At 35.9% G+C, this 26,266-nt stretch overlaps 5 protein-coding genes across 6 annotated transcripts; all 5 read right to left on the bottom strand.

The window, feature by feature from the left end:
• Positions 1-1,179: 1,179 nt before the first annotated feature.
• LOC113038919 (proteinase-activated receptor 2-like) lies at positions 1,180-3,038 on the bottom strand. The gene is made up of 2 exons (XM_026196726.1): positions 2,755-3,038; positions 1,180-2,644 (listed from the first exon to the last, which is right to left on the bottom strand). The coding sequence occupies exons 1-2, from the start codon at positions 2,831-2,833 to the stop codon at positions 1,536-1,538; spliced, it is 1,188 nt and encodes a 395-aa protein (XP_026052511.1). The 5' UTR covers positions 2,834-3,038; the 3' UTR covers positions 1,180-1,535.
• A 2,532-nt stretch (positions 3,039-5,570) lies between these two features.
• Positions 5,571-9,012, bottom strand: LOC113038920 (proteinase-activated receptor 2-like). 2 transcript variants are annotated; one of them, XM_026196727.1, is made up of 3 exons: positions 8,823-9,011; positions 8,628-8,699; positions 5,571-6,734 (listed from the first exon to the last, which is right to left on the bottom strand). In XM_026196727.1, the coding sequence occupies exons 1-3, from the start codon at positions 8,836-8,838 to the stop codon at positions 5,668-5,670; spliced, it is 1,155 nt and encodes a 384-aa protein (XP_026052512.1). In that variant the 5' UTR covers positions 8,839-9,011; the 3' UTR covers positions 5,571-5,667. The 2 variants fall into 2 exon arrangements, with proteins under 2 accessions (XP_026052512.1, XP_026052514.1); XM_026196729.1 differs by lacking the exon at positions 8,628-8,699 and having other exon boundaries at positions 8,823-9,012.
• Positions 9,013-11,531: 2,519 nt separating this feature from the next.
• LOC113038125 (proteinase-activated receptor 1-like) lies at positions 11,532-14,250 on the bottom strand. Its single transcript, XM_026195322.1, has 2 exons — positions 14,214-14,250; positions 11,532-12,571 (listed from the first exon to the last, which is right to left on the bottom strand). The coding sequence occupies exons 1-2, from the start codon at positions 14,248-14,250 to the stop codon at positions 11,532-11,534; spliced, it is 1,077 nt and encodes a 358-aa protein (XP_026051107.1).
• Positions 14,251-17,372: 3,122 nt separating this feature from the next.
• On the bottom strand, positions 17,373-19,014 carry LOC113038124 (proteinase-activated receptor 1-like). Its single transcript, XM_026195321.1, has 2 exons — positions 19,009-19,014; positions 17,373-18,799 (listed from the first exon to the last, which is right to left on the bottom strand). Exons 1-2 carry the CDS (start codon positions 19,012-19,014, stop codon positions 17,660-17,662), a joined length of 1,146 nt encoding a protein of 381 aa, XP_026051106.1. The 3' UTR covers positions 17,373-17,659.
• Positions 19,015-21,760: 2,746 nt separating this feature from the next.
• On the bottom strand, positions 21,761-24,817 carry LOC113038917 (proteinase-activated receptor 1-like). The gene is made up of 2 exons (XM_026196724.1): positions 24,652-24,817; positions 21,761-23,239 (listed from the first exon to the last, which is right to left on the bottom strand). Exons 1-2 carry the CDS (start codon positions 24,806-24,808, stop codon positions 22,146-22,148), a joined length of 1,251 nt encoding a protein of 416 aa, XP_026052509.1. The 5' UTR covers positions 24,809-24,817; the 3' UTR covers positions 21,761-22,145.
• Positions 24,818-26,266: the final 1,449 nt, after the last annotated feature.

The raw sequence follows: 26,266 nt of genomic DNA, 5'->3' as shown, positions 1-26,266 counted from the left end.
ACAGGCTTTTAGACACAGATGATATTTTGAGGGGAACACTGAACATTTGCTAAACTAGATCATTAGAGAACAGTGTGAATTTACTAAAGCAGCAGAAAGTCAACAAAGCAACATATTTTGATATGAAACATGCTCATACTATTAATCAAAGCAGGCTAGACTTTTAATAGTGATATATATTCATTAAAACAAAAGAAGAATTAATTTTGTAAATTATTGTGTTAACAGTTTTACATTTAGCAGATTTTTTTTTTTGATCAAAACTAAGCAATTTAATCTTACACAAATTCAGTTGCTCATGTTTCATGAGGCACATTTTGTCCCCATAAAAGCAGAAAGTGTTTAACCAAAGGAATGTTAACATTTAGCAGCCGAAAGATAACATTGTGAGGTCTTATGTGGGTAAAGCTTCATGGATTGTGTTGATGATACACTTTGTCATAGTTTCTACAAACAACATATGACTCACTTACACAATCCACATGTGATCCAAGGAACTTAATTATTAATAGGAAAATTATGATCCAGCAGACAAACTTTCAAAGCAAATAAAATATTTATTCAGAAGAGCCTGTGCCTTAAGGGGTAAAGTGCATAAACCTGTTATCAGCTGCATTTCCTTGTAAGAGGTACAAAAACATCTGATAAACAATGTGTGAATGAAGATCCAGAAAAACAATGACTGACTGGAAATTCTATAGAATTTCACTTTTGAGATAATGAAGTTAACGGTTGAATAAAGGTACAGTACAGTTGAGTTTAGAAAATGAATCTGCATGACTTAAGAAAAATATCATTCCAACATTTGCATCACAGACAAGCATAGTTAGACTTAATAATGGCTATATAATACAGTTATGTACAAAAACAAGTCATTGTGGATAACAGGCAAAAACAAAAATCAGTTTTGAAAAAAAAGAAAGATATTAAAAATAGAACCAAATCTGCCTAAAAGATCATATATATATATATATATATATATATATATATATATATATACATATATATATATATATATATATATATATATATATATATACATATACATATATATATATATATATATATACATATACATATATATATATATATATATATATATATATACATATACATATACATATATATATATATATATATATATATATATATATATATATATATATATATATATATATATATACATACCCATACCCATTAAATTCACATGAAATATTTCACAAAGCCCATCTGATCAATATTAAATGTAAAAACTGAATGTTCTGCCATGGACTACTTTGGCTTCACAACCCTGAGTTTCAAATTAAATGTGACAGAAACAAAGACTCTTCTGTTCAAACTCCTTCTTCAGCTTTGGGGTTTACAAAGGTCCCTGAAGGTAAATGTCTTCAATAACTCTTCAATCTGCTCTCAGACAGTTTCAGCCTCATCCAATGGAGAACACAGATCATGCATATAAAATAAATCGTGTATATATATTCCACATAGAAATACATCAGCTCACTTCCATCATGGTCCATGTCCATCTGCTCTCATCAGTTGCTGCTATCTGTGTTGCCTGTGCTGGAAGTATAGGTCTTGGTCGTTTTGGAATACTTCAATGAGGTAAACGAGGCCCTCATCCTATTCACCGTTCGACTGCTACGGCACAGTAGCGTGTTCTTGACGTGCTCCCTGAACTCATCAGAGACGTAATAGTAGATGAAAGGGTCCAAGCAGCTGTTGAGACTGGCCAGGCTCAGTGTCATGATGTAGAAACCATAGCCATTATTGTCCTGGTTATTTCGCAGGAGAGCGTAATGCACAACCAACATCACGTTACTTGGGATGAAGCAGACCAAGAATGTTAAGAGCACCGTAAGGATGAGAACCACAGCTCGGTGGCGGCTTTTTCCAGTATTCCCTTCGACTGTGTGATTCCCAAGTGAGCGAAGGAGAAGAATATAAGCTGCAATGATGACCAACAGTGGGATGAAGAAGACAAGACCCGCCATCACCATAAAATAATAATAAGGCAGCTGAACATCCAGGAACTTATTGCCTGAATCAGAGTTCTCCTTACTGATAAGACTGACGTCGTGGCAGGTGGTGATGTTGAGTTCCGAGAGTTTAACGGTTTGCTGGTACAGGTACAAAGGTGTAGTACTGACACAAATGAAGATCCAGATACAAACAGATATGATGATAGCAAACTTGTTGTTTTTTCTTTGCTGGGAGAGCGGGTGAGCGCAGACCCAGTACCGCTGGATGCTCAGACAAGTGATGAAGAGGATGGAGCAGTACATGTTGCCGTAGAAGAAACCCACAAAAACTTTGCACATCCCTTCACCAAAAGTCCAGTTATTTCCTTTCAAATGGTACACGATCTTAAGAGGCGTCCAGATGACAAACATCAGGTCAGCCAGTGCTAGGTTGGCCATGTAAATGGTACCAGGGTGAATTTTCTTTGACCTGAACAGCAAGACATATAATGCCATCGCGTTGGTTGGCAGCCCCACAGACAAAACAATCATGTAAATAACTGGCAGGAAGATAGTTGTGAGACTGCTCTGTAGTGTATCTTTAGTTATCTTATTAATGAATAATTTGCCTTCATCGTCCACGACTTCCAAATTTCGTCCTCGGGGTTCAACTGGAACAAAATCTGTGAATTATAAATGACTGAATTACAAACAACAGTATAGGTCTATTTGAAAAACAAATACCTAAGCTTCAAAATCTGTTATAAAATAAAAACGAATTAAAGCGACTAACCTTCGTTATCCTCCGATGCAAAAGTTAGCCATACACATGCAAAAATAAAAACGATGCTATAACTTGCAGACACAGCCATAATTCGCGTTTTGCAAACTTCTCGGTATTTCCCAAAGTTAAAGAAGTCCGGCTCTAGGAGCGTGGAATGAGCTCTGTTGTTCCTCTAACTGAAATGTTCTTGGTCTATTTAAAAGAATAAAGGACACACCTTCTGAGAGCGAGGTGTCTCCTTTACCTGCAGGTCCTCACACGCTCGACGCGCCCCGGTGGTGGGATCCTGCTGCTGCGCGTGAATTTCGAGCTCTGACCGAAATCAACGTGATCTGAGCGTGGGAGGACAGCGGTGTTGCCAAACCCCTCCCTCAGAAAATATTTACAACCATCCTCAAAAGTCTACATTTTTCACAAAAAGTCGCCAAATATGAAAACGAAGTTAAATAAATACAGGTAAATTTGGTACAAGTAAAGGAAAGTATATATATAAATATATAGACACACACACACACACACTTTACAAATGATGACAATATAAAAATATAACAAGAAATGAAATGTAACAAAATCAGGAAATGCTTCTGCAAACACATCAAACATGATGGAAAATACACGTAATGTTGGGAATTTGTTTTATGTTTCACCAAAGTGCATCCATGTCCTGCTCAAATACAACAAGACATATTATGATTATCCAAAAACAAAAACTTTATTCATACAAATTACAAACTTATTTCAGTCTACACACTCTATTACTACAAAGTAAGTGCCAATGCTGCATCCCAGCACTGTCTCTCAGTCTCTGGCTGACATGAATGTGCTTGATTTGTGGTATAACTTTTGTGTCCGTGGTTAAAATTAGATGTTCATGCATCGAGTAGTTGGTGCCCTCATGTAATCAATGCAATTGTGGTGTGCGTCATGGGCAGGCATGGTGTACTGGTGTGTTCGCTGCACAGAATCATGGGCATGATTGAGAGCAAACATGAGAGGTCATGGGCCTACAGCAGGGGGAGACCAAGTAAAAAAACAAATTTAATCTCCAAAAAAGTGCTAGTTTTATTTAAATATAGCTAAAATAAAATAAAAATGGTCGCAGCTACAATGAGAAAGTAGCTACATTTGGTGACAAAATCCCAAATTGGCAACACTGGAGGACAGTCCAATGCTTAACATCACCCTTTTAATGACAATAGCTACTGCTATTTAAAGGCTATTTACCTGCCATTTTTTAAAAGAAAGTCAGATTCTTGCCAAATGTACTCTTTCTTTTAATTTGTCATTTCATCAAAATGACATTACACAATCACTTCCCTGTTCTCAGACCACAACATGCACAGTTGTAGTGTACTTACACTAAAACTAAAATGATAAAAAAAAATCACTTACTATAACCTGATAAAAAAAAAAAAAAAAAAACAACAAAAAAAAAAAACCTTGGAGTAAAATTAGACTATAATATTGAACTAGAATATGTTTAAGAATCCTAAAACTGAAAATAATAGTAAAGCATTTGGAAATCTTAAAACTTAAACTTAAATTAATAACAGCTGAAAATATGAAAACAAATTGAATCAAAATATCAATAAATAGGCCTACTAGAGTATATAAATAATACTAAAATAACTCTTTGAGGACAGCTCAGAACATGTACCCTACAGTGCCCTGAAGCTAATTGAAAATAAAAATAAACAACCATTTCGCTAAGGTTGGATAACTGTCTGTAATTCTTCAACACCATCAGATAAAAATGTTTATAAATTTAAATAAGGCTTTACCCTGAAGGTCCTATTTTCATATTTCGCCTACAATGGTTTCAACGAGGCACACAGGCTCTGGTGGGATTTGTAGTTTTGCATAATTTTAAGCATATTTTCTTATCAACCACTCTTCAACCAATTTTTGCAATCAAAAATAGTTGATTGCTACACAAACGTTTGGTCTTTTCAGTGAAGAGTAATTTAAAAAAGGAAAATGAACTGTAAAAGCTGCGTGCGTGTCAATCAACTGCAAAGCAATTTTATGATTTGGCTAGTTAAATAAAAAGTTGCCTCGTGGACTTTAGTCATGTTCTACCTGCTCTCGATCTAGAAAACAAGGCCTCATATACACAGTGAATCATAAGGCAGACATGGACAAGAGAGAAATTTATTGAAAAAAAAAAAACCTATTAATGTGCTTTGAAACTAAGTGTGGCATGGGAGTGCAAAAAGAAATCAGCATTAAAAGAGTATGCATAAAAATGGGAGTAACATTCCAGCATTATGCTTTAGAACATCTAAAATGAGGTTAATGTTTGCTGGTTATGCATTCACACATCTAAAATTGGTCACTGGTGTGATTCACATAGCATTTCACATTCTTTTAGAGACACTTGTACATGCACTTATACTAACAGGAATAAATTAAAAATGTTTTCTGTAACAGGTGCTTAAAATATATTGCAGTTTTAGTTATTCTAGTCAACTTCTACCGAACCGGAGTCCATTTAAAAGGGCATTCTGAGAAATACCACTAAACCAAACAGACAGTGAGACAACCTGTAACTAATGACTTAATGGCAACACAATAATAACAACTCTTCAACATTTCCACAGTGTCCATTTCAAACAGGAGGCCAATTTGTAGTTCGAAGGAGTGAGAACTTTTAGGATGTCCTTTTAAGGTCTTAAGATCTTCAATTATGGATGTAATTCCAATATTTAACAAGATAAATAAAAAGAGCATTTATGTGAGATTATGAAAAAAAAGATGTTTAATCATTGACTGAATTACATGTTAAATGTCACAAAGTATAAATCAGTGCATGGTTCAGAAAATTGCCCGTACAACATTTAATAATAAAATAACAAGAGCTTATACAGTTTTCAAGAGGTATTGTAGAGCATCAGAGCATTGGACAGATTTGTTAAACAGTTCTCAGTAGGAACTGCTCTGCGTGTTTCCGGACTCTGATGTGTAGTTCCTGCTTTTCTTTGAATACTTCAGTGCGCTGAAAGAAACCCGCATCCTCTGCGCGGTGCGTTCGCTGCGGCAAAGTAACGTGTTCCTTACATGTTCTCTGAACTCATCTGAAACAAAATAATATATGAATGGATCGGCGCAGCTGTTGAGGCTGGCCAGACATAGCGTTGAGAGATAGAAGCCGTAACCGCTGTCCTGTACTCCCATAGAAAGCAGGGAGTAATGCACCATCACCATGATGTTACTCGGGGTGAAACACACTAGGAACATCACCAACACCGTGACGATGAGGACGACAGCCTTCCTTCGCTTCTGAACGATGTCGGCGTCCGTCATCGAGCTCTTCAGGGCACGTAGCATCTGCACGTAGGTTACTATACATACTATGCAGGGAACTAAGAATCCGACAACTCCCATAATCAGGAAATAGATAGAAGGGTAGCGTGACTGACTGGGGCGAGTTACGTCATGGCAGGTAACAATATTCATGTTGGTGACCTTCACAGTCTGGTCGTATAAATAAAGAGGCACGGTAATGACCCACACAACCAGCCACACACACACAGCAACAACAGTTGCCAATTTGTTGTTCCTTTTCTGCTGGGAAAGAGGATGTATGATGGCCCAGTACCTCTGGACACTAATACACGCAATGAAAGCAGTCGAACAATACATGTTCCCATAGAAAAAGGCAACCAGGACTTTGCACAGGGCTTCTCCGTAGATCCAGTGATTTCCGTTAAAATGGTAAGCGATCTTTAGGGGAATCCAGATTACGAACAGCAGGTCGGCCAGTGCGAGGTTGGCCATGAAAATGGATGAGGGATGTTTCTTCTTTGTCCTGAAGAGAAACACCCAGATGGCCATAGCGTTGGTTGGCAAGCCCACACTGAAGACGATGATGTACAGCACTGGGAAGAAGATCTGCGTGAGCTTGCTGTCCAGTACAGCAACAGCAGTGGATGTCACAGACACTCCATGCTCCGTTTCAACACCAGTAAAGCCTCTGTCCTGGATAGAACCTGCAGACACATAGACAGACAGATCTGTGATACCATCAATTTTCATTTGCTGACGACAGTTGGATAATGGGGTTTTTCAATTTATGAGTACAATAAAGCTTGTGGTAAACATTAAGTAGACGAATCTAAAACACAAACTGCACACACTCACACAGAGAGTAAATTTTCTGAAGCAGTAACATTTATTTTCAAAAATGTATATTTGAAAAAAGTAACTAGATGAGACAGTTTGGATTGCGAATATATGCAAATTACGTTGTAGAACAAAACATCAACATATCAAGTAGTGTCTACTCTATTGAAAACCCCAAATGTTGAATATTAAAATGATATTAACGTTGGCTGCAAGATACAGAAAAGTTCACCCTAGACATTTCTCAATACTTGTTTTTCTTTGGACTGAATAAAGTCTATGCTTCACATAGATAGATAGACTGCACCGTTTAACAGGAAGATTCATCTACGCCCTTATTTTTTTTTTCTTGATGATAAATCTTAGCCTGAAAGGTGATTTGATTCAGTGATAAGATGTTAGACGGTTGCCTTGAATGTGAGAACATGATGGCATGTCACTTCTCATCCAGTGTGCATCATATCTGAAATTAGTGGTTTACCATTGGGTTTAGGTTTTCTGAATAAATTCTACTGAAAGTTGAGTCACTGTATAATTTAACCGTAGGCATGTTGCTTCATTACAGTTTATCGGATAAAACATACAAGACTGGTTTTTTTTTCTTTAATTTTTTTCCTTTATTATGACAGGACAGATCATAACTGTGGGGAAGTGAAGTGGGAGAAAGATCGGGAAAGGTCCCTCAGTCGGGATTTGAACACAGGACATGCGTAGCACAACTCTACTGTGCTAGAAATACACGCAGTCACAGTATCATGAGGAAAATTGGACCACATTTGCCACATTAAACTTGTGGTTATGTAAATTACAACTTCTACCTCTATTCAGCTACAGGGCCATCCTTTGGCATGAACATCGAATTTAATTTATTCAAATTCTGAATTGTTAATATAGCTTAGAAAGGGCACAAAGAGCGCTCCCATTAGAACAACTAAAATATGTCACTCATCTTAGTTCATTGCAATCATACACAGTTCCCTTACAATTAAAATGAAGGAAAATTAAATCTATTCATGATAAATGGACAGACAGACAGATAGATTCAGTTTAGACAGACAAACATACTTTACTCCATATGCATCACTACAGTGCTTTAATGTTTCATACTAGATATAAACGAATCATTACAAACTTGTGTCTAGTACAGAGAACTTGCATTCTGATGCAGATGCCAGATATGTAATCTGTCTGTGGTGTATAGGGCCCATTGGTGGTAAAGGAACAGATATGCCTTTAAGATCCATGCTACTCTAACTCATCGCAAAGACTATACATAGCAGCAAAACATGCATTACAAAACTCAGGCTTTGTGTTATCCAAATATGGGCACATACTTGATAGTTGAGGCAACTATAAACAATGTGAAATCAATCTACTCACAGCATACTTATACACACACTGGTTACCCAAATATAATACATTTTTACATACTAAAACAAACTGCTTTGTAGGCCTATACACCACAGCAGCAGCCCATACGGAAGTGACATACACATTTAGTTTATTTAATAGATTACTAGAGCTCCATTAATATGTCAAATCGATTTAGGTCAAAGAAGCACTAAAATAATATGAGAAAACGAGGTTAATTTTCAAATGATACTTTTTTTTCAGACAAACATCAAAAAGTAAACCACAATAACTATGATAAAGATACATTTGTATAAACATTTAAAATCCAATTTAAAAAAAGTGTCATATATGGAAGCCTTGAGATTAGACACTTCTCTTTAAATATAAACAAGAAAAAACATTCTTACTTTGACTAGACAGGTTGACGTTGATTAAGGTAAGCAAAGCGGAAATCCAGATATATCGGTTCGCCATTATTCCTGCGAAATTACTGCGAAATTAATGCGAAATGAACGGGAACGACTGTGTTTATTTAAGTGTGAACTGTTTCCGTCATGGATATAAATAAAATCAGCTCTTTATAGTCAGGTGCTGGAGCTCACCGTCCATCAAAGGCATGTGACCTTAATGTTACCTGGTCCACGCCCTTCCGAAAAGCCGTGCCTGGTCACACGTTTACGTATAATATGGACAGTTCATGTAAACATGTGAAACAAGCAAACACATTGCATTTTGATTAGTCGCTCTTCATATTTCTTAAGTAACGGGACTACGTGCTCTATTAAGCGCTGTATACGCCTTTTAATTTATTGTGAAGATATCACTCCGCTATAACATTTGTGACTCGTGTTCCGCACCAGAGCGCGAAAAAGTTAAAAAATAATATCCTTCCGCAATGTCAGGTGTTGACTGGCAATACGTTCATTCACTCAGCTTGACATCTCACTCAGCAGAGAAGCTACACAGAAAGATGACAACTCCAGCGAATTAGTGATTTGTTTACAAGACATAGTTTGTTGGTTATGGTGCTTGGTTTTTTATACAGTCTATGGTTTAACACATTTTAGAATAAACACTACCACCTGAAGGACTGCTTTATCACAGCTTCTGTGTGTTTCTTTTATCACAGCTTCTGTTTGTGAAATAAGTGGTAAATATTGTAGAATATATATTGTTTTTATAAGATTGTGAAGCAATTTACAGCGTTAAAATAATAAAGTTAAAACTAAAATTAAAAATAAGTAGATTAAAATAATAGACTACGTTAAACAACAGATTTGTCTACCGTAAATTTTACGGTTTATTTACTTTGGGTAGACACATGGATAAACACCGCCACCTAGAGGATTGTTTTAAAGTACAGCTATGTAGAGCTATAAGTGAAATCAATGATCAAATGGCTTCAGTCAAATTGAAATTCAGGTTTTATTTATTCATAAATAGAGAGACAGGGACATATATAGATAGATAGATAGATAGATAGATAGATAGATAGATAGATAGATAGATAGATAGATAGATAGATAGATCTGTTTACATATAAAGTATTACAACAATGACTGATTATTCTACATTTGCCTAAAACAGTAGTATAGTTACAATCTCTGTTTCACACGTTCACTTATTAGAGAGTAGACGAATAAATACAATTTCTGCAGATTGAGTATTAACTAATGAAACCCCTGAAGGCAGAGCAAACTGCACTTAATAAAAGTGTCTACCAAATGCAATTATTTTAAAGTGATATCTCATTTTTATTTAGGCCATTTATTTGTTTTACTCTCTTTGCCTTGCTGCCCCAAATCACAGAGCGGATCTGACGAGCCATAGTAATACAGCAGAGGGTCCAGAAAAACACTTGCGCTTCCCAAACACAGTCAGTCTTTACTAATTTTCAAGAAACATCTAAAGACTCATCTTTTTCGACAGCACTTTACCAACTAATACTAGCACTTTTCCTTTTCTTGTCCTTTCATTATAAAAAAACTATAAAAAAAAAAAAAAAAAAAGCATCTGCTAAATGATTAAATGTAAATGTAAAGCAGGTGACTCCCAGAGGATGAAAAATATAGTTTTTTTTCAGAGAGTATTGTCTTTTCAGCCATTTACAAGAATGGAGTGGAACATTGTTTTATACTTCAGGTAGTTCTGCAAAACATATTAAAGTATGCACAACTCATGGAAAACTTAATGGACATACTGTAAATGATAGCACTTTTGTTAACAATACACATTACTCAATGCATTTCAGGGTCTTGCGGCCTGAAGCATTGCACTCTTCTGACCATACATTGATGCATGTGGTTAGGACACAAATCTCCACAGAATGTGTAAGAGCTCAAGTGATTTTGCCTGTAATGAGCAGATCTGGAAATTTGATGGTACTGTAATAACTGTTTCTTGTTGAAGCCATTGATGTTTGGTCAACTTGATTTCACCAAGTACAACATGTTCCTGGATCAACATCCTTGTTATTCCTGGAACAACATTCCAATCAACCAATCACAATAGAGATAACTTTTCAGAAAATATCTGTTTTAAGCTTACAATCAGGGTTCAGTGCTTCTTCACCCTTGTTAATCAGCTCTAATTTCCCACTGATTTGAGGAAAAAACTATGGGTAGGGTTAGGTTTAAGGATAGGGATTGGGTAAAGTCGATATTTTTGGACAATAATGTTGATCAAGGATCATCAGAAGATGTTGATCCAGGAACATGTCTTACTTTGCAAAATCAGTGTCATTCTAGAACACCCTGAAGTGACGTGGATGTTCATAGTATCTGCATGTGTACCAATACCAACAGCAAGAAATTAGTCTGTTTCAATCAAAGGTTTACTAATAATATTACTATTAAAAATAAGTAAAAAAGAGAGAAAACAAATACAGCCTGTCATGCTTTGACTGTGACACTAAGAAAAGTGTGGTGAAGATATAATTTATTAATGCTTATCAAATTGGGATGAGGAAATGTCTCAGGAGTCAAACTCATGTAGAAACAGGATCAACTTTTACAGCTTTATTATAATTAATGACGAAAGAATCAATAAGACGTGTGTACAATCAATGATCAAACAGCTTCAGTCAAATGCTATTACAGGTTTAATTACTTATTATTTTCTTAATTAAGATAAATAAAATGTTATGCATTATGAAAAACATTGTCTGAGACCTTTTCCGACACAATACAATAGCTACACATTGTTAATAGTGTGCATACAGAGACAATGAAATCCTAAAATGTATTAAGTGTTGGTTATAACAGGTAGATAATGATATTGTGGTTAACTTGTTAAGCAAAAAAGAATACAGCTCAGAGAGATATACTCATTTTTGCTCTCTTTTTTGCTTTAATGCACCAAAACAAAGAGCTGATCTTCTTTCTGCATTGAGACGAGCCATAGTAGTACAGCAGAGGATCCAGAAAAACACTTGCGCTCCCCAAGCACACAGCCAGCAGGTAAGCTGCATATGATGAATCTTCTTTGCGGTAGTCTCCAATAGCTAAACGAACACAGTGGTGCAACAAGATGCCATTTGTTGGTGCAAAGCACACCACAAACTCAATCAGCACAGCTATAGCCATAGTCACAGCTCTCCTTCGGTTGTCTGAAGATGAAGAGGACGTTGTTAAGCGATCAGATTTTGCACTAAGTGCATATATGAGGGTGGAGTAGCTCACCAAGGTGACGATCAGAGGCAAGAAGAAATAGAGGCAGGAAAGGATGGAGAACAAATACACATAAAACACTACTGTAGGGTCATTTTGGCGTAGTACGTCATGGCAGGTGATGCCCACATCATTTATCTTGAATGTTTGTCTCACTAAGAGAAGCGGCACCGTACCAGCGAGTGCCAGCAGCCAGACCAACACACACACACATGTGGCTTTTCTTGTGCTCCTCCAGGTCAGAGAGGCGACGGGATACACCACGGCCAGCAGCCTGTCCACACTCATGCACATCATCAGCAGTATGGAGCAGTACATGTAGCAGTAGTAAGCTGCACTGAGCACACGACACGCCGCCTCACCGAACACCCAATCTGAAGCGTTCAGCTGGTAGTGGATCTTCAGAGGCAGCAGCAGGGTGAAGAGCAGGTCCACACACGCCAGATGAGACATGTAGATCACAGCTGGTTTCTTCTCTCGAATCCTACATGTGAATGCTACGAAGGCCAAAGCGTTCAGGGGCAAACTAATGAGGATGACGATGATGTAGAATGAGGGCATGATGCGTGTGAACAGCAGGCCTTTGAGGAAGTCAACAGACTTGTCTGAGATGTTTAATGTGTCAGATGGTTGAGACGTCACATAAGTGCCTAAAAACCCTTCAATTAGGCATTGAGGATCTACTACCAGACAAAAATAAAATCAGCTTTAGCACATGAACTACTACATATGTTGAATGAAATGATATTACCAGTATTTCCATCAAAGTGTTTCTATATTATGAAATGGCAATTTTTATATATGAATTCATACAAATGTAACATAGTTATGAATTGTCATGAGAATGGCCATGCAGTGTGCCGCATATTACTCTTACCTACTGAAGAATTGTTCAGAGTAATTATTGTACAGTTATAAGTTTCAGAAAGCAGAACAAAGTCAGAATCTGTAATCAACACAAAAGACTGTTAAAGCCCTCATAATACCATCAGACAATAATTTTAAGAACTTGAACACATTTGCAAAAAAGACTTTGACGGACATTATTTAATACTAAAAGAATTTGTGTTTTGTGAGCAATACTTCCTTCAATACCAACAAGTGAAAGTGACGTGACATACAGCCAAGTATGGTGACCCATACTCATAATTCATGCTCTGCTTTTAACCCTTCCAAAGTGTGTGTGTGTACACACACACACACACACACACACACACACACACACACAGAGCACCCATTTATGCTGCGGCACCCAGGGAGCAGTTGGGGGTTCGGTGCCTTGCTCAAGGGTCTCTAACCATTAGGCCACGACTTCCCCACGACAAAATTCATCAAGTCAAAAACAAAAACAAACAAACAACAAAACTGAAGATAACAGTTAGTCTTGTAATAATAAAAAAATGTATACATTTGGTTATACATTATAAAAAAATCTGATGAATACATTTATAAAATGATTTCTATCACCTATCAAATTATTTCTATAACTCTATTATATACAGCATGGAGTTGTTATTGCTAACTAACAAGACAATTCAAACTGTTAAAAATGTGTTTTTTTAACATTGAAATAAATCTGAAGTAAAATATAAAAATTAGATGAAAATGTGAACTTGAAAACTAACTTAAATTAATTTGAAGTACTACAATGAATAAACTAGAATAAAAAATAAATTATAGCAACATAAAAACTAAACCCAATAAAAAGCACCATAATTACTAAAATGTAAAATTAATACTGAAAACATTATTACATTCTATAATAGTATACTGTTTAAATGATTTTAATTAACACTTCATGTCACATCAGCAAAACATAACTGACAAAATCTTGGAAATTTTAAAATATATTTAAATGTTTCAAGATTGATCTGAAGTACTTACCATTGCCTGCAGTGCATGTGTGCAGAACGATAATTAAAAGCAAGACCATTTTCACTCCCATGATTTCTGATCAGCTGGCAATTTCCTACTCTATTAAATGTAGATTACAACAGTCTACAATGGTAAAATCTGAAAACCCTAGAAGAAGACACAGCTGCTCAGTGTTGTGCTTGATTTCTGAGTGTGAAAATGATGATATCATTGGAAACTTCAACCTCAATCGAATGAAATTATTAGGAGATAAATTATAAATGATGGTGGATGCTTGGGTGTGACTCCTGAAGGTCTCTATTATGGCGAGTGGAATGTGACTTTTACGTGTGAGAAGGGTATGTCGCCTCAACAGACGCGTTATAAGTACGTCGCCTCAGCAGATGTGTGCAACAAAAATAAATAATTAATTTTGTTGATACAGTAAGCACATCTCTGCATTACACTTACCATCTAAATAATACATCATCATCATCAGAGGTGTCATCATGAAAGAGATCATGTTTATCTATAATCCAGTAATATAAGTTAACCTTTTAACTGTCACCCCCATTTTTGAACATAGACGTGAAAGTAAACTATTCACACTTAAATTGTTATAATTCATAAACGCTTTTGAATACAGACCAAAGGTTGGTCACTTTTTAAAGAAGACCATCTGCAGATTATTGCAGAAGTGAAATCATTTTAAAAAATGAAAGCATAAAAAAGTTATAGAAGTTTACATTTACTGTAAATACATTTATTATTTTATTTTTAGTATATTTTATATAAAATAAATATTTTATAAAATATGTTTTAATCCAAAATTGCTATAAAATTAAAGCCATATGTCTAAATAAGTTGTGTTCCAAATTTGAAGTTGATATAAAAAAAGATGTAGGTTCCTATGCAATTTTGTTTAGGCGTTATACCACAAAAAGCCACCGGGGGCCATTGAAACTCCATTGAATTTTTTGGATGCATTTTTCTGTCACAAATGTATCAATTTCTCTCTCAATATTATGTATATGACAAAATAACCACCAAATATGGAATCTTGAGACTCAGACCTTTCCAACGATATGTATTTTGTCAAGATTATGAAAAGTTTTGATTCTAAAAGACCGTAATATATATGGAATATGACCCCTCCCACTAAAGGGGAGGAGCACGCTAAAAGATTTTAAAGTATGATTTCCATGGTAACACAGTGTCCGATTTCAAAATGGTTTTCATAAGATGAATTTGGAGTATTTAAGCTTTCAAATGATATATAATTTATGATGATTACTAAAACATGTGATAGGGAAAAAGGAAGCGGAGTAGATTTTTTGTGACAAAGGTCAGAACTCCTGTTATGATGTATATGTTTTGAGGTGCACTCTTTTTATAAATTAATCTTTTACTGTTCCTTCATCATTTTTAACAACAAAACGTGGTCAAATATCTATTTAGGAGTCTTAGACCTTTCCAACGATATATAGTTTGTCATGATTAGATTAGGATATAATTGTAATATATTGAAGTAAATTTAGGCGTCCCGTATACGGGACGGTGACAATTAACAATAAGTAATAATATCTTAAGTATACTTTCATACATATAGTAATACATTAAAGGGATGTATTTGTATTTTCACCAAAATCAAGAACTTCATAATCAAGTAATCACTGAGTAATCATTTACTCATTTTCATGTCTTTCCAAACCTGCAGGATTTTATTTCTTCTGTGGAACATAAAAGTTATTCTAAGACTTTCCTATAATTCAATACTTTTTCCATGTCACACTCAAAGATATGATTTTTGGCTTCCTTATAAGTACAATGGCTCATTTCACAGAATTTTACAAAAAACTATCAAAACTAGTAATATTTTAATACATATAATATATGTATCCTTTTAAAAAAATAAAAATAAAAAGAGAGTTACCTGACATACAGCACAGTTTGGTGACCCATACTCAGAATTCGTGCTCTGCTTTTAACCCATCCAAAGTGCACGGTGAACACACACCCGGAGAAGTGCCACTCTGTCATTTTAGTTGTTTATCAATTTATTCTCTGGTATGTTTTATCCCTTATTTTAATTTGTTGGCTTTTGCTGTTTTCAGATTTCACCACTTGAAGGCATTGTTCGTACTCTGCTTGCTCATGGAATAAAGCAAAGAATTAAAAATGTACACAGCTTCAATTAATATTGTGAGAAGAGGTCTTAAAGCTCTTAAAGTCATCATAACACACTAAATCATAATTTTGGATTGCGAGAAATCTAGATAATTGAAAAATACTAAGAATGACAATCTAAGTATACTTTCATATTATGATCCAACTGTTTTGATGACTTAAAAAAAATACAAAATAGACACAATGATTTTGAAATGTTTCAGATCAAAGTTTAATAGTTTAATTACAAATATATTATCGGTTGGAGTTTTTCTAAATGTTTTGCAATAAAATCTTTAATCTTTAACTATTATTTAATTCACAAAAGTACAAATAAAAGAATTTAAAAGATTATATATATTTTGTAAATATAAACAAATTTTAATTTTGATGGCTGCAACATACTCCTAATAAAAAATAAAATGAAAACTAAAATAAAAATAAAATTTCGGAAAGAGGCTAAATAAAAATTAAGGTGAAAGAACACCTCCTGCATGGAAAATAATCAAATAAGTAAGTAACCCCTGAATGAAAAAAAAAAAGTTTCTTCCAATTAAACATCCAAAATTTACCATAATCAGTCAATCAGATGGATAGATATTCCTCATAAAGCACTACACATTAAACCAGACGGGGCCACAGGGGCACATATATGGTTCAGCAAAGAAAAAAAAGGCCCAATGCTACACGTTGTGTTTTTATTCGTTACTTCTCGAAACATGCACATAATTGCATGTCATTATTTTCAGAAAATTCTCCTAATCAAAAAGAGTTTACCATAATCTGTCATAGATCTAAAGATATTCCTCATCGAATTATAACACATAAACTCACATTGTGTAACTTTCTCATGGATTTTTATGCTTGTCATTTCATAACACACGCTCTGATTGTGGAAAATGGATTTATATGAGTCTAAAGTCAAAACAATCCATTTAGTCTTTCTTGTGTAAATTATATCTAAACCCATGAATGAAAGAAATCAGTTGGAAAGCTCCTTTGAACACTTGGCAAGCAGAATGTAAAACCTACAATGTTTATGTCTATTTTATCTTTTATATAACTTATATAACTGTATATAATTTATGAAATATGTTTTTTTTTTGTGCCATGTACTCTAATATGTCAGAAACATCATACAGCTCTGTTAGTCATGTCATTTGTAATTTGAAAGGTCTTATAGTAAAATAAAACAAGTGTAATTATTTAGGAAAAACACTTGCGCTCCACAAACACACAGCAATCAGGTAGTATTTCCCCTCTTCACTGCTGCCTCCGGTGGCTAAACGAACACAGTGGTACAACAAGATTTGTTGCCATACTGCTCATCAAAGTGGGATGAGAAAATGTCTCAGGACTCAAACTCATGTAGAAACAGGATCAATTCTTACCGCTTTATTATAAATAATGATGAAAGAATCATTGGTAAGACATGAGTACAATCAATGATCAAACAGCTTCAGTCAAATGCTTTTATAGGGTTGATTACTTACTATTTCCTTAATTAAGATAAATAACATGTTATGCATTATGAAAAACATTCTCCGTGACCTTCTCAGACACAATACAATAGCTACATATTGTTTATAGTGTGCATACAGAGACAATGAAATCCTACAATTTATTCAATGTTGGTTAAAACAGGTAGATAATGACATTGTGGTGAACCTGTTAAGCAAACAAAGAATACAGCTTATAATATGCCTAGTTGTTGTTTTATGAGAGATATATACTTTTCACTTTAAATGTATTTACTTTGCAGCTGTAGTACAGTGAAAGGTTTTTGTATTTGACTGTGTTCTTGCTCTCTTTTTTGCATTACTGCACCAGAACAAAGAGCTGATCTTCTTTCTGCATTGAGACGAGCCATAGTAGTACAGCAGAGGGTCCAGAAAAACACTTGCGCTCCCCAAACACACAGCCATCAGAAAGTATTTCCCCTCCTCATCTCTTCCTCTAGTGGCTAAACGAACACAGTGGTACAACAAGATGCCATTTGTTGGTGCAAAGCACACCACAAACTCAATCAGCACAGCTATAGCCATAATCACAGCTCTCCTTCGGTTGTCTGAAGATGAAGAGGACGTTGTTAAGAGACCAGCTTTTGCACTAAGTGCATATATGAGGGTGGAGTAGCTCACAAAGGTGACGATCAGAGGCAAGAAGAAATAGAGGCAGGAAAGGATGGAGAACAAATACACATAAAACACTACTGTAGGGTCATTTTGGCGTAGTACGTCATGGCAGGTGATGCCCACATCATTTATCTTGAATGTTTGTCTCACTAAGAGAAGCGGCACCGTACCAGCGAGTGCCAGCAGCCAGACCAACACACACACACATGTGGCTTTTCTTGTGCTCCTCCAGGTCAGAGAGGCGACGGGATACACCACGGCCAGCAGCCTGTCCACACTCATGCACATCATCAGCAGTATGGAGCAGTACATGTAGCAGTAGTAAGCTGCACTGAGCACACGACACGCCGCCTCACCGAACACCCAATCTGAAGCGTTCAGCTGGTAGTGGATCTTCAGAGGCAGCAGCAGGGTGAAGAGCAGATCCACACACGCCAGATGAGACATGTAGATCACAGCTGGTTTCTTCTCTCGAATCCTACATGTGAATGCTACGAAGGCCAAAGCGTTCAGGGGCAAACTAATGAGGATGACGATGATGTAGAATGAGGGCATGATGCGTGTGAACAGCAGGCCTTTGAGGAAGAGAACAGACTCGTCTGGGATGTTTAATGTGTCAGAGTTTGGTGCAGTTTTGTCAATGTATGATGTTGTATCTGAAGTATTTTTCTTATTAGCCACACTGGCTAAAGTCCAACCCCTTGTTTTCTTTTTAGGAACTGGGACCAACACAAAACATTTTGTGATTTTCACATACTACTACCACCAGAAAAAAATTTAATCAGCTTTAGCACATGAACGGCTACATTTGTCGAATGATAGGATATTACCAAGCATCGAAGAGTACTGTATCTATATTTTGAAGTGTCAATTTCATATACAAATTCATACAAATGTAAAATAGTAGAATAGACTCAAGAATAGTCATGAGAATTGCCATGCAGTGTGTTGTAAATTATTCTTACCTTCATGGTTCAGAGGAATTATTATACTGAAATTATACCGAACAATGTCAGAATCTGTAATCAACACAAAAGACTGTTAAAGCCCTCATAATACCATCAGACAATAATTTTAAGAACTTGGACACATTCGCAAAAAAGACTTTGACGGACATTATTTAATACTAAATGAATTTGTGTTCAAGCAATACTTTCCTTCAATACCATCAAAATCCATCAAGCCATAAACAAACAAACAAACAACAAAACTACAAATTCATACAAATGTAACAATTGTCATGAGAATGGCTATGCAGTGTGCTGCATATTACTCTTACCTACTGAAGAATTGTTCAGAGTAATTATTGTACTGTTATAAGTTTCAGAAAGCAGAACAAAGTCAGAATCTGTAATCAACACAAAAGACTGTTAAAGCCCTCATAATACCATCAGACAATAATTTTAAGAACTTGAACACATTTGCAAAAAAGACTTTGACGGACATTATTTAATACTAAATGAATTTGTGTTCAAGCAATACTTTCCTTCAATACCATCAAAATCAATCAAGCCAAAAACAAAAAACAAACAAACAACAAAACTAATATAATCTTGCAATATATTTATAAAATCAAACGTATTCATTTGTATACATTTATGTATGTGTGTGTATATATATATATATATATATATATATATATATATATATATATATATATATATATATATATATATATATATATATATATATATACACATAATGCTCAGTGGCTGACCACAAGGCAGAGGGTGGTGAAAACTGCCCAACGCATCACAGGGACACCACTTCCTGCTATTGAGGACATCCAGAGGAAACGCATCATTCTCAAGGACTCCTCTCACCCTGACCACAGACTGTTTAACCTCCTGCCCAGGCGCTTCAGGAGCCTCGGGACAAGTACCAGCAGATTCAGGAACAGCTATTTCCCTACAGCTGTCTCCTTACTGAACTCTGACCTCTGACACCCCCCTACACCACACACACAGACTCCTCACCCCTCCTCATCGCTACATCGGATTTTTTATTAATTTACAAACAAGCAAAAACAGTAAACTTGTTCATGCAGAATACTGAGTAATCCATTTGCACACTCAGATATTTGCTATGAACTTTTCTGTCCATTGCACTATAGTGTAAATTATATTCATAGTTTCTGCTTATAGTGTACGTACACTTTTACATAATCCATCTGTATAGTATGTTCATAGTACACCTATCTGTATATCATGCTGATAGTATTTAAAATCTGCAAATTATGTCCATAATCTGTATATTTATTGTAAATTTGTAACATATTGTGGACCTTGTATATTCTGTACTTACTGCTTATTGCACATCTGGTTAGATGCTAACTGCATTTGTTATCTTAAATGTGCAATGAAAATAAAGTTGAATCTAATCTAATCTAATCTTATAAAATGAGTTATATCACCCAACTCTATTATATACAGCATGGTGTTGTTATTGCTAACTAACACTACAACTCAAAATAAAATAAATTAATTATAGCAATATACCAACTAAACCCAATAAAAAGCACCGTAATTACTACAAATTAAAATTCAGACTGAAAACTTTATTACATTCTATAAGGGTATATAAATTATTCTAAATGACCACTTCACGCCACATCAGCAAGACATAATTGAGAAAATGGTTCAAGATTGATCTGAAGTACTTACCATTGCCTGCAGTGCATGTGTGCAGAACGATAATTAAAAGCAAGACCATTTTCACTCCCATGATTTCTGATCAGCTGGCAATTTCTAACTCTATTAAATGTAGATTAGAACAGTCTACAATGGTAAAATCTGAAAACCCTAGAAGAAGACACAGCTGCTCAGTGTTGTGCTTGATTTCTGAGTGTGAAAATGATGATATCATTGGAAACTTCAACCAAAATGAAATTATTAGGAGATAAATTATGAATGATAGTGGATGCTTGGGTGTGACTCCTGAAGGTCTCTATGATATTTTTCCCTTTTTTCCACCCAGGGGTGGCATTTCCATGAAAAAAGGGTGCAAAATTGCTGTCTTTGTGTTAAGAGTATTGTAGTTTCAGAGATATATTATTTCAGTTTTACCATTTTTAAACATGGGTTTGCATAAAGATGTAACACAAAAGCATTCCTAACAGAATCCACCTGCGCAGTGCTCACTGGTTACTCAGGAAAAGGTGGAGAGGATTGCTTTATTGCAGTCTCTGTGCGAATGTAGAATGAAGGCAATCACTGATCAAAAGGCTTCAGTCAAATGGAATAACACAATTTATTGATTAGGCTTATTTTATTAATAAGGTTTTTTTTTTTTTACATAAAGTGTTATGGATGACATACAATAATGTCTATAATTATGTGTAAATAATATGCAGGTTGCGTGCCTTGATCAAGGGCACCTCAGTCGTATTGAAGATGGGAGAGAGCACTGTACCTACAATCCCTGCGGGTACGAGACTTGAACCCACTACCTTAGGGTTATGAATCCGCCTCTATAACCATTAAGCCATGGTTTTCTGCTATCAAGGCACAGAAACATATTAAAGATGCTGTTAAAATGGTCCATGTGACATCAGCGGTTCAAATGTAGTTTTATGAACAAAAATAACAAGAAAACAAAACAAGCGTCTTTGAAAAACATTGGACTATAAAATGTTTGTCCAATCATATCATTCGGTAAGTAAATATTACACTGGATTCAGTGCATTTTTGTTGACTGTGTTCTAATATATGATGTTTAGAAATGAGAATTTATGTTTTGTTTTAATTTTTTATCTCTTTTGTCCTCACATATTTTAAGTACAGCAGATTATAAATGGGGAAATTACATTTACCAGCATTGCTACAGAACTCACATTGCAACAAAAATCATGACTGATTGCTATGCTAATTTTACAGACAACTTCATTTTTTAGATAAAAACTAAATGCATTTCATTTGTTGTGTTAAAAATACAATGTTTTCAAGTTTTAGGTGCACAATATGATTGTATACATGCTATATGCTATTTATATCTATGTACATGCAAGACCATCATTGAAAACAAACATCATTCCAGTAATTCAAAACTAGCACAGATTATGAATTTATAAATTAATCTTTAGTACAAAAAAATTAACATTAATTCACACCTGAATGTGAGCCTGGGTGTACTCACAGCTCAGGTTAGAGGATTTTGTTTGACTGTTTGTGTTTGATGTTGTGGTTGAGCTTTTTGTCTTCCTCCAGCAGATCAGAGAGCTGATCTTCTGTCTGCATTGAGACGAGCCATAGTAATATAACAGAGGGTCCAGAAAAACACTTGCGCTCCCCAAACACACAGCAATCAGGTAGTATTTACCCTCCTCACTGCTGCCTCCGGTGGCTAAACGAACACAGTGGTACAACAAGATACCATTTGTTGGTGCAAAGCACAATAAAAACTCCACCAGCACAGCTATAGCCATAATCACAGCTCTCCTTCGTTTGTCTGAGTATGATGTTGTCAAGTGATCATTCTTTGTAGTGAGCACATATATGATGGTAGAGTAACTCACTATGGTGACGATCAGAGGCAAGAGAAAGTAGAGGCAGGAGAGGATGGAGAACAGGTATGCATACACCTGTGTGTGATACAGCACGTCATGGCAGGTGATGCCAACATCCTTTATCTTGAATGTTTGCGTTATGGAGAGAAGCTGCACAGTACCAGCGAGTGCCAGCAGCCAGACCAACACACACACACATGTGGCTTTTCTTGCGCTCCTCCAGGTCAGAGAGGCGACGGGATACACCACGGCCAGCAGCCTGTCCACACTCATGCACATCATCAGCAGTATGGAGCAGTACATGTAGCAGTAGTAAGCTGCACTGAGCACACGACACGCCGCCTCACCGAACACCCAATCTGAAGCGTTCAGCTGGTAGTGGATCTTCAGAGGCAGCAGCAGGGTGAAGAGCAGATCCACACACGCCAGATGAGACATGTAGATCACAGCTGGTTTCTTCTCTCGAATCCTACATGTGAATGCTACGAAGGCCAAAGCGTTCAGGGGCAAACTAATGAGGATGATGATGATGTAGAATGAGGGCATGATGCGTGTGACCAGCAGGCCTTTGAGGAAGTCAACAGACTTGTCTGAGATGTTGTATGTGTGCTGTGTAGCCTTGTTGCAATCCACTGCATTCAGATCAGTGCTGTTACATGGCTGGTCTTCAAGAATATGGATAATGATTGGATCTGTAAACAAATACGTATAAATAAATAAATACATAAATAAAACAACAACATTGAAACTTCTCAACACCACCAGATAAATATAGACAGAAGTCCATACTCTACATATGTGGATGTTTCACACTGTACATTCCTAAACTCTGATTTAACGTTTTAATGTTCATTTTTGTGGTGTTAGTGTCATTGAATGGATGGTCAATGACATTAATCATCCTCATATTATATAATGTTGATTGTACTACCAAGTTTTCCTTAATAGATATTTTACACTTTAAAGGTAAAAATGAAATGATCTCTTCTTCACTCATATTCAATCATCATTTGACATTTACACCTCGGATTCTGAAACATTTTGAAAACATTTGAAACAGATTCTGTCCAAAGCATGTGATTATGAGGTGTTATATCATAGATATTGTAGATTAAAAATGATATATGTTTTTAAAGATCTACCCATAAGATTATGGCATTGCATTATTTCACACTGTACAAGTTTTACACTCACAAAATCAATGCTAATTCCACTCTGGGCAAAGTTTTATAACCCCAGGTAAAAAGTGCAGCCCACCTAACTTTTATGTTATAATTGAGAAATGTTCCTTTACCCAGAGTTAAAAGCAGCTGGGTTTAGGCAAAGACTGGAATACCCAAGACATGTCACAAGTATAGTGTTGAATGGGGAAAATGCAACGCTGAAAATGGCAGCTTAAACGCAGGAAGCCCCGCCTTGAAAGAGCCAATTGCTAAACGGTAAAGTTAGCGCATCATTTTTAGCTGCCGTTAGAAATCCCAGTTTCTATAGAAACAGTCAGCGCTGAGACGTGCGCATGCACACTGGCTGATCCTGTCTGAATAGTAAGATTTTTATAACGCTATATTCAACATTTATGAAAGTTGTTGTCAGATTTCTTTGGTGATTTCAAATATGAAATTTAATAGTAAACTTAGTGAGCAGTTTAGAGAAATTTGATGTTTTCCCATTCAAAGAGATAGGAGTTGCACTTGCATGCCCGAGAGGTGTTTTTAAAGATGGCCGCCGAGTGACATGACTTATCGTAAAAGGATTTGGTTAAGGACGATAACCCAGGGTTTAGAAATCAGTGTGAAAAGCTTTTAGGGTGATGGTGTTGATCTAAACAATTCATTCTAGAACAAACATTTAATTTATATTAAAACACTGAATCAGAACTTATGACTTCTAGGGTTGTTTGCTTCACCTGTGATTCCAGAATATTTAAAATATCCTAAAATCTTCTAAATACTCAAAAACTGGCAAGTCATTTACTGTACAACATGCACAGCACTTCTTTTTGGAGTGAAAATTTGATAATAAACTGTAGTGATGATTTCACATCACACATCACATGAAGAGCTCAGATATTATAAATTGCTTCTGGAGGTCTGGAAAACTTTACCTAAAAACACTGGTATGGAATCGATAATGAATGGAATTGTGGGAACGTTTTTGGAATTATTTAGAGTATAGCTTCCGAAATAGTCTCTGGAATAATTTCCATACAGCATCCCATCCGAAAAGGAATCATTTTCTCTTGTCTCATAGGTCTCTGTCATAACAGAGAAGTTGCGTTGAGATTCAGCTGCAAGAAAACAAACAAAACGTTAAAGGCAGGGTAAGAAGATTTGGTTCAAAAACATTTTGGTTATGCTAGTTAAAAAAAAAAAAACGTTCATATCCCAATAGTAATCACTAAGTTAAGCTCTATAAATGTATTTATGTATTCATATCATCTGTGGAAGGAGAAGGATCATAAAATGTTTGTCCAATTCAAATCGGTCATCCTGCCTGTCTGTCCGATATGTATTGGCATACCATGCGCAACCGCAACCTGTTCCTGTAGAAATGATAAGCCATCAGTGCATTCCAGGGAGGTGCTATTATTGTAGTATTATGCTCTTTATACTGTGATGTTTTCTCACTGGTGAATGAGACGTGAGGTAATCTGTCTTGCATTCAGTCCTCCACCAATGCCAGTTTCTGGTCTACCTGAACGTGTTTGTGTGTTTTGGGGAAGGCATGGCTTTGCAGAGCGATTATACAGGGATGGTGGGAATCTCGCTTTAAAAGCTAACTTGCTATCGCTAGCCTTTCTGAAATCCCCTAGCAACCTTTAAGTTTTTTTAGAACATTACCAGACAAATAAACTCGACTGTAACACATTTGTTAAAAAGAGACCCAATAATAATAATAATAACAACAAAAACCTGTTATTATTATAAATAGCCTATAGCCCATTTCTAATTTCCCTGTTTTCCCATGTTTCCCTGGTTCCTTGTTTTTCCTTTGCACTGTCTATATGTTTTTCTTTGTTTGCTGCCTGCCCTGACCATTGCCTGTTGTTTGGATTACTGTGCTCTGTTGCCTTGCCTCTGCCATTGATGTTTGCTGGTGTTTTGACCCTGAATGTTGTTACTACACTCTTAATAAAGCCTTGCATTTATTAACATATCTTTATTGCGAGGATTAACCCCCTTGAGATGAAACATCTCGTTTTCGAGGGGGTCCTCCAGTACATCAAAGCAAAATGAACCAAATCAGCAGAGCAAATATCACGGTCAAAAACAGTACAACAAAACACAACAGCACACACACACACACATTCCAGCTCACAATGCTCAACCCCACCCCACCCCACCCAGCACGAACCCCACAAGTGACATGACAAAAAAAAAAACAACAACAACAAAAAAAAAACCACATGACTAGCATTGCACAAGATCAAGGACTAAGAGGAACACAAACAAGAACATTGATGATGATGATAATAATAATAATAATAAATAAAAATAAGGACCAATGAATTCAAGTCCAAGGTCAAACAAACAAAACTAGAACAAAGACAATTGTTCCGAAGATGTTCCCCGAGGGCCCTTCGAAACGCTGTAAGTGAAGATAAAGAACGGATAGAAAATGGAAGATTATTCCAATCATATGGAGCCTAAAAACAAAATGCATATTTCCCTACCTGTCTTTTAACTCTAGGAACAATAAAGAAGATCTGATCATTGTGT

The sequence above is a fragment of the Carassius auratus genome, chromosome 21, assembly GCF_003368295.1.
Source record: "Carassius auratus strain Wakin chromosome 21, ASM336829v1, whole genome shotgun sequence".
Classification (NCBI taxonomy): Eukaryota; Metazoa; Chordata; class Actinopteri; order Cypriniformes; family Cyprinidae; genus Carassius; species Carassius auratus.
This window is presented reverse-complemented; position numbering and strand designations above follow the sequence as displayed.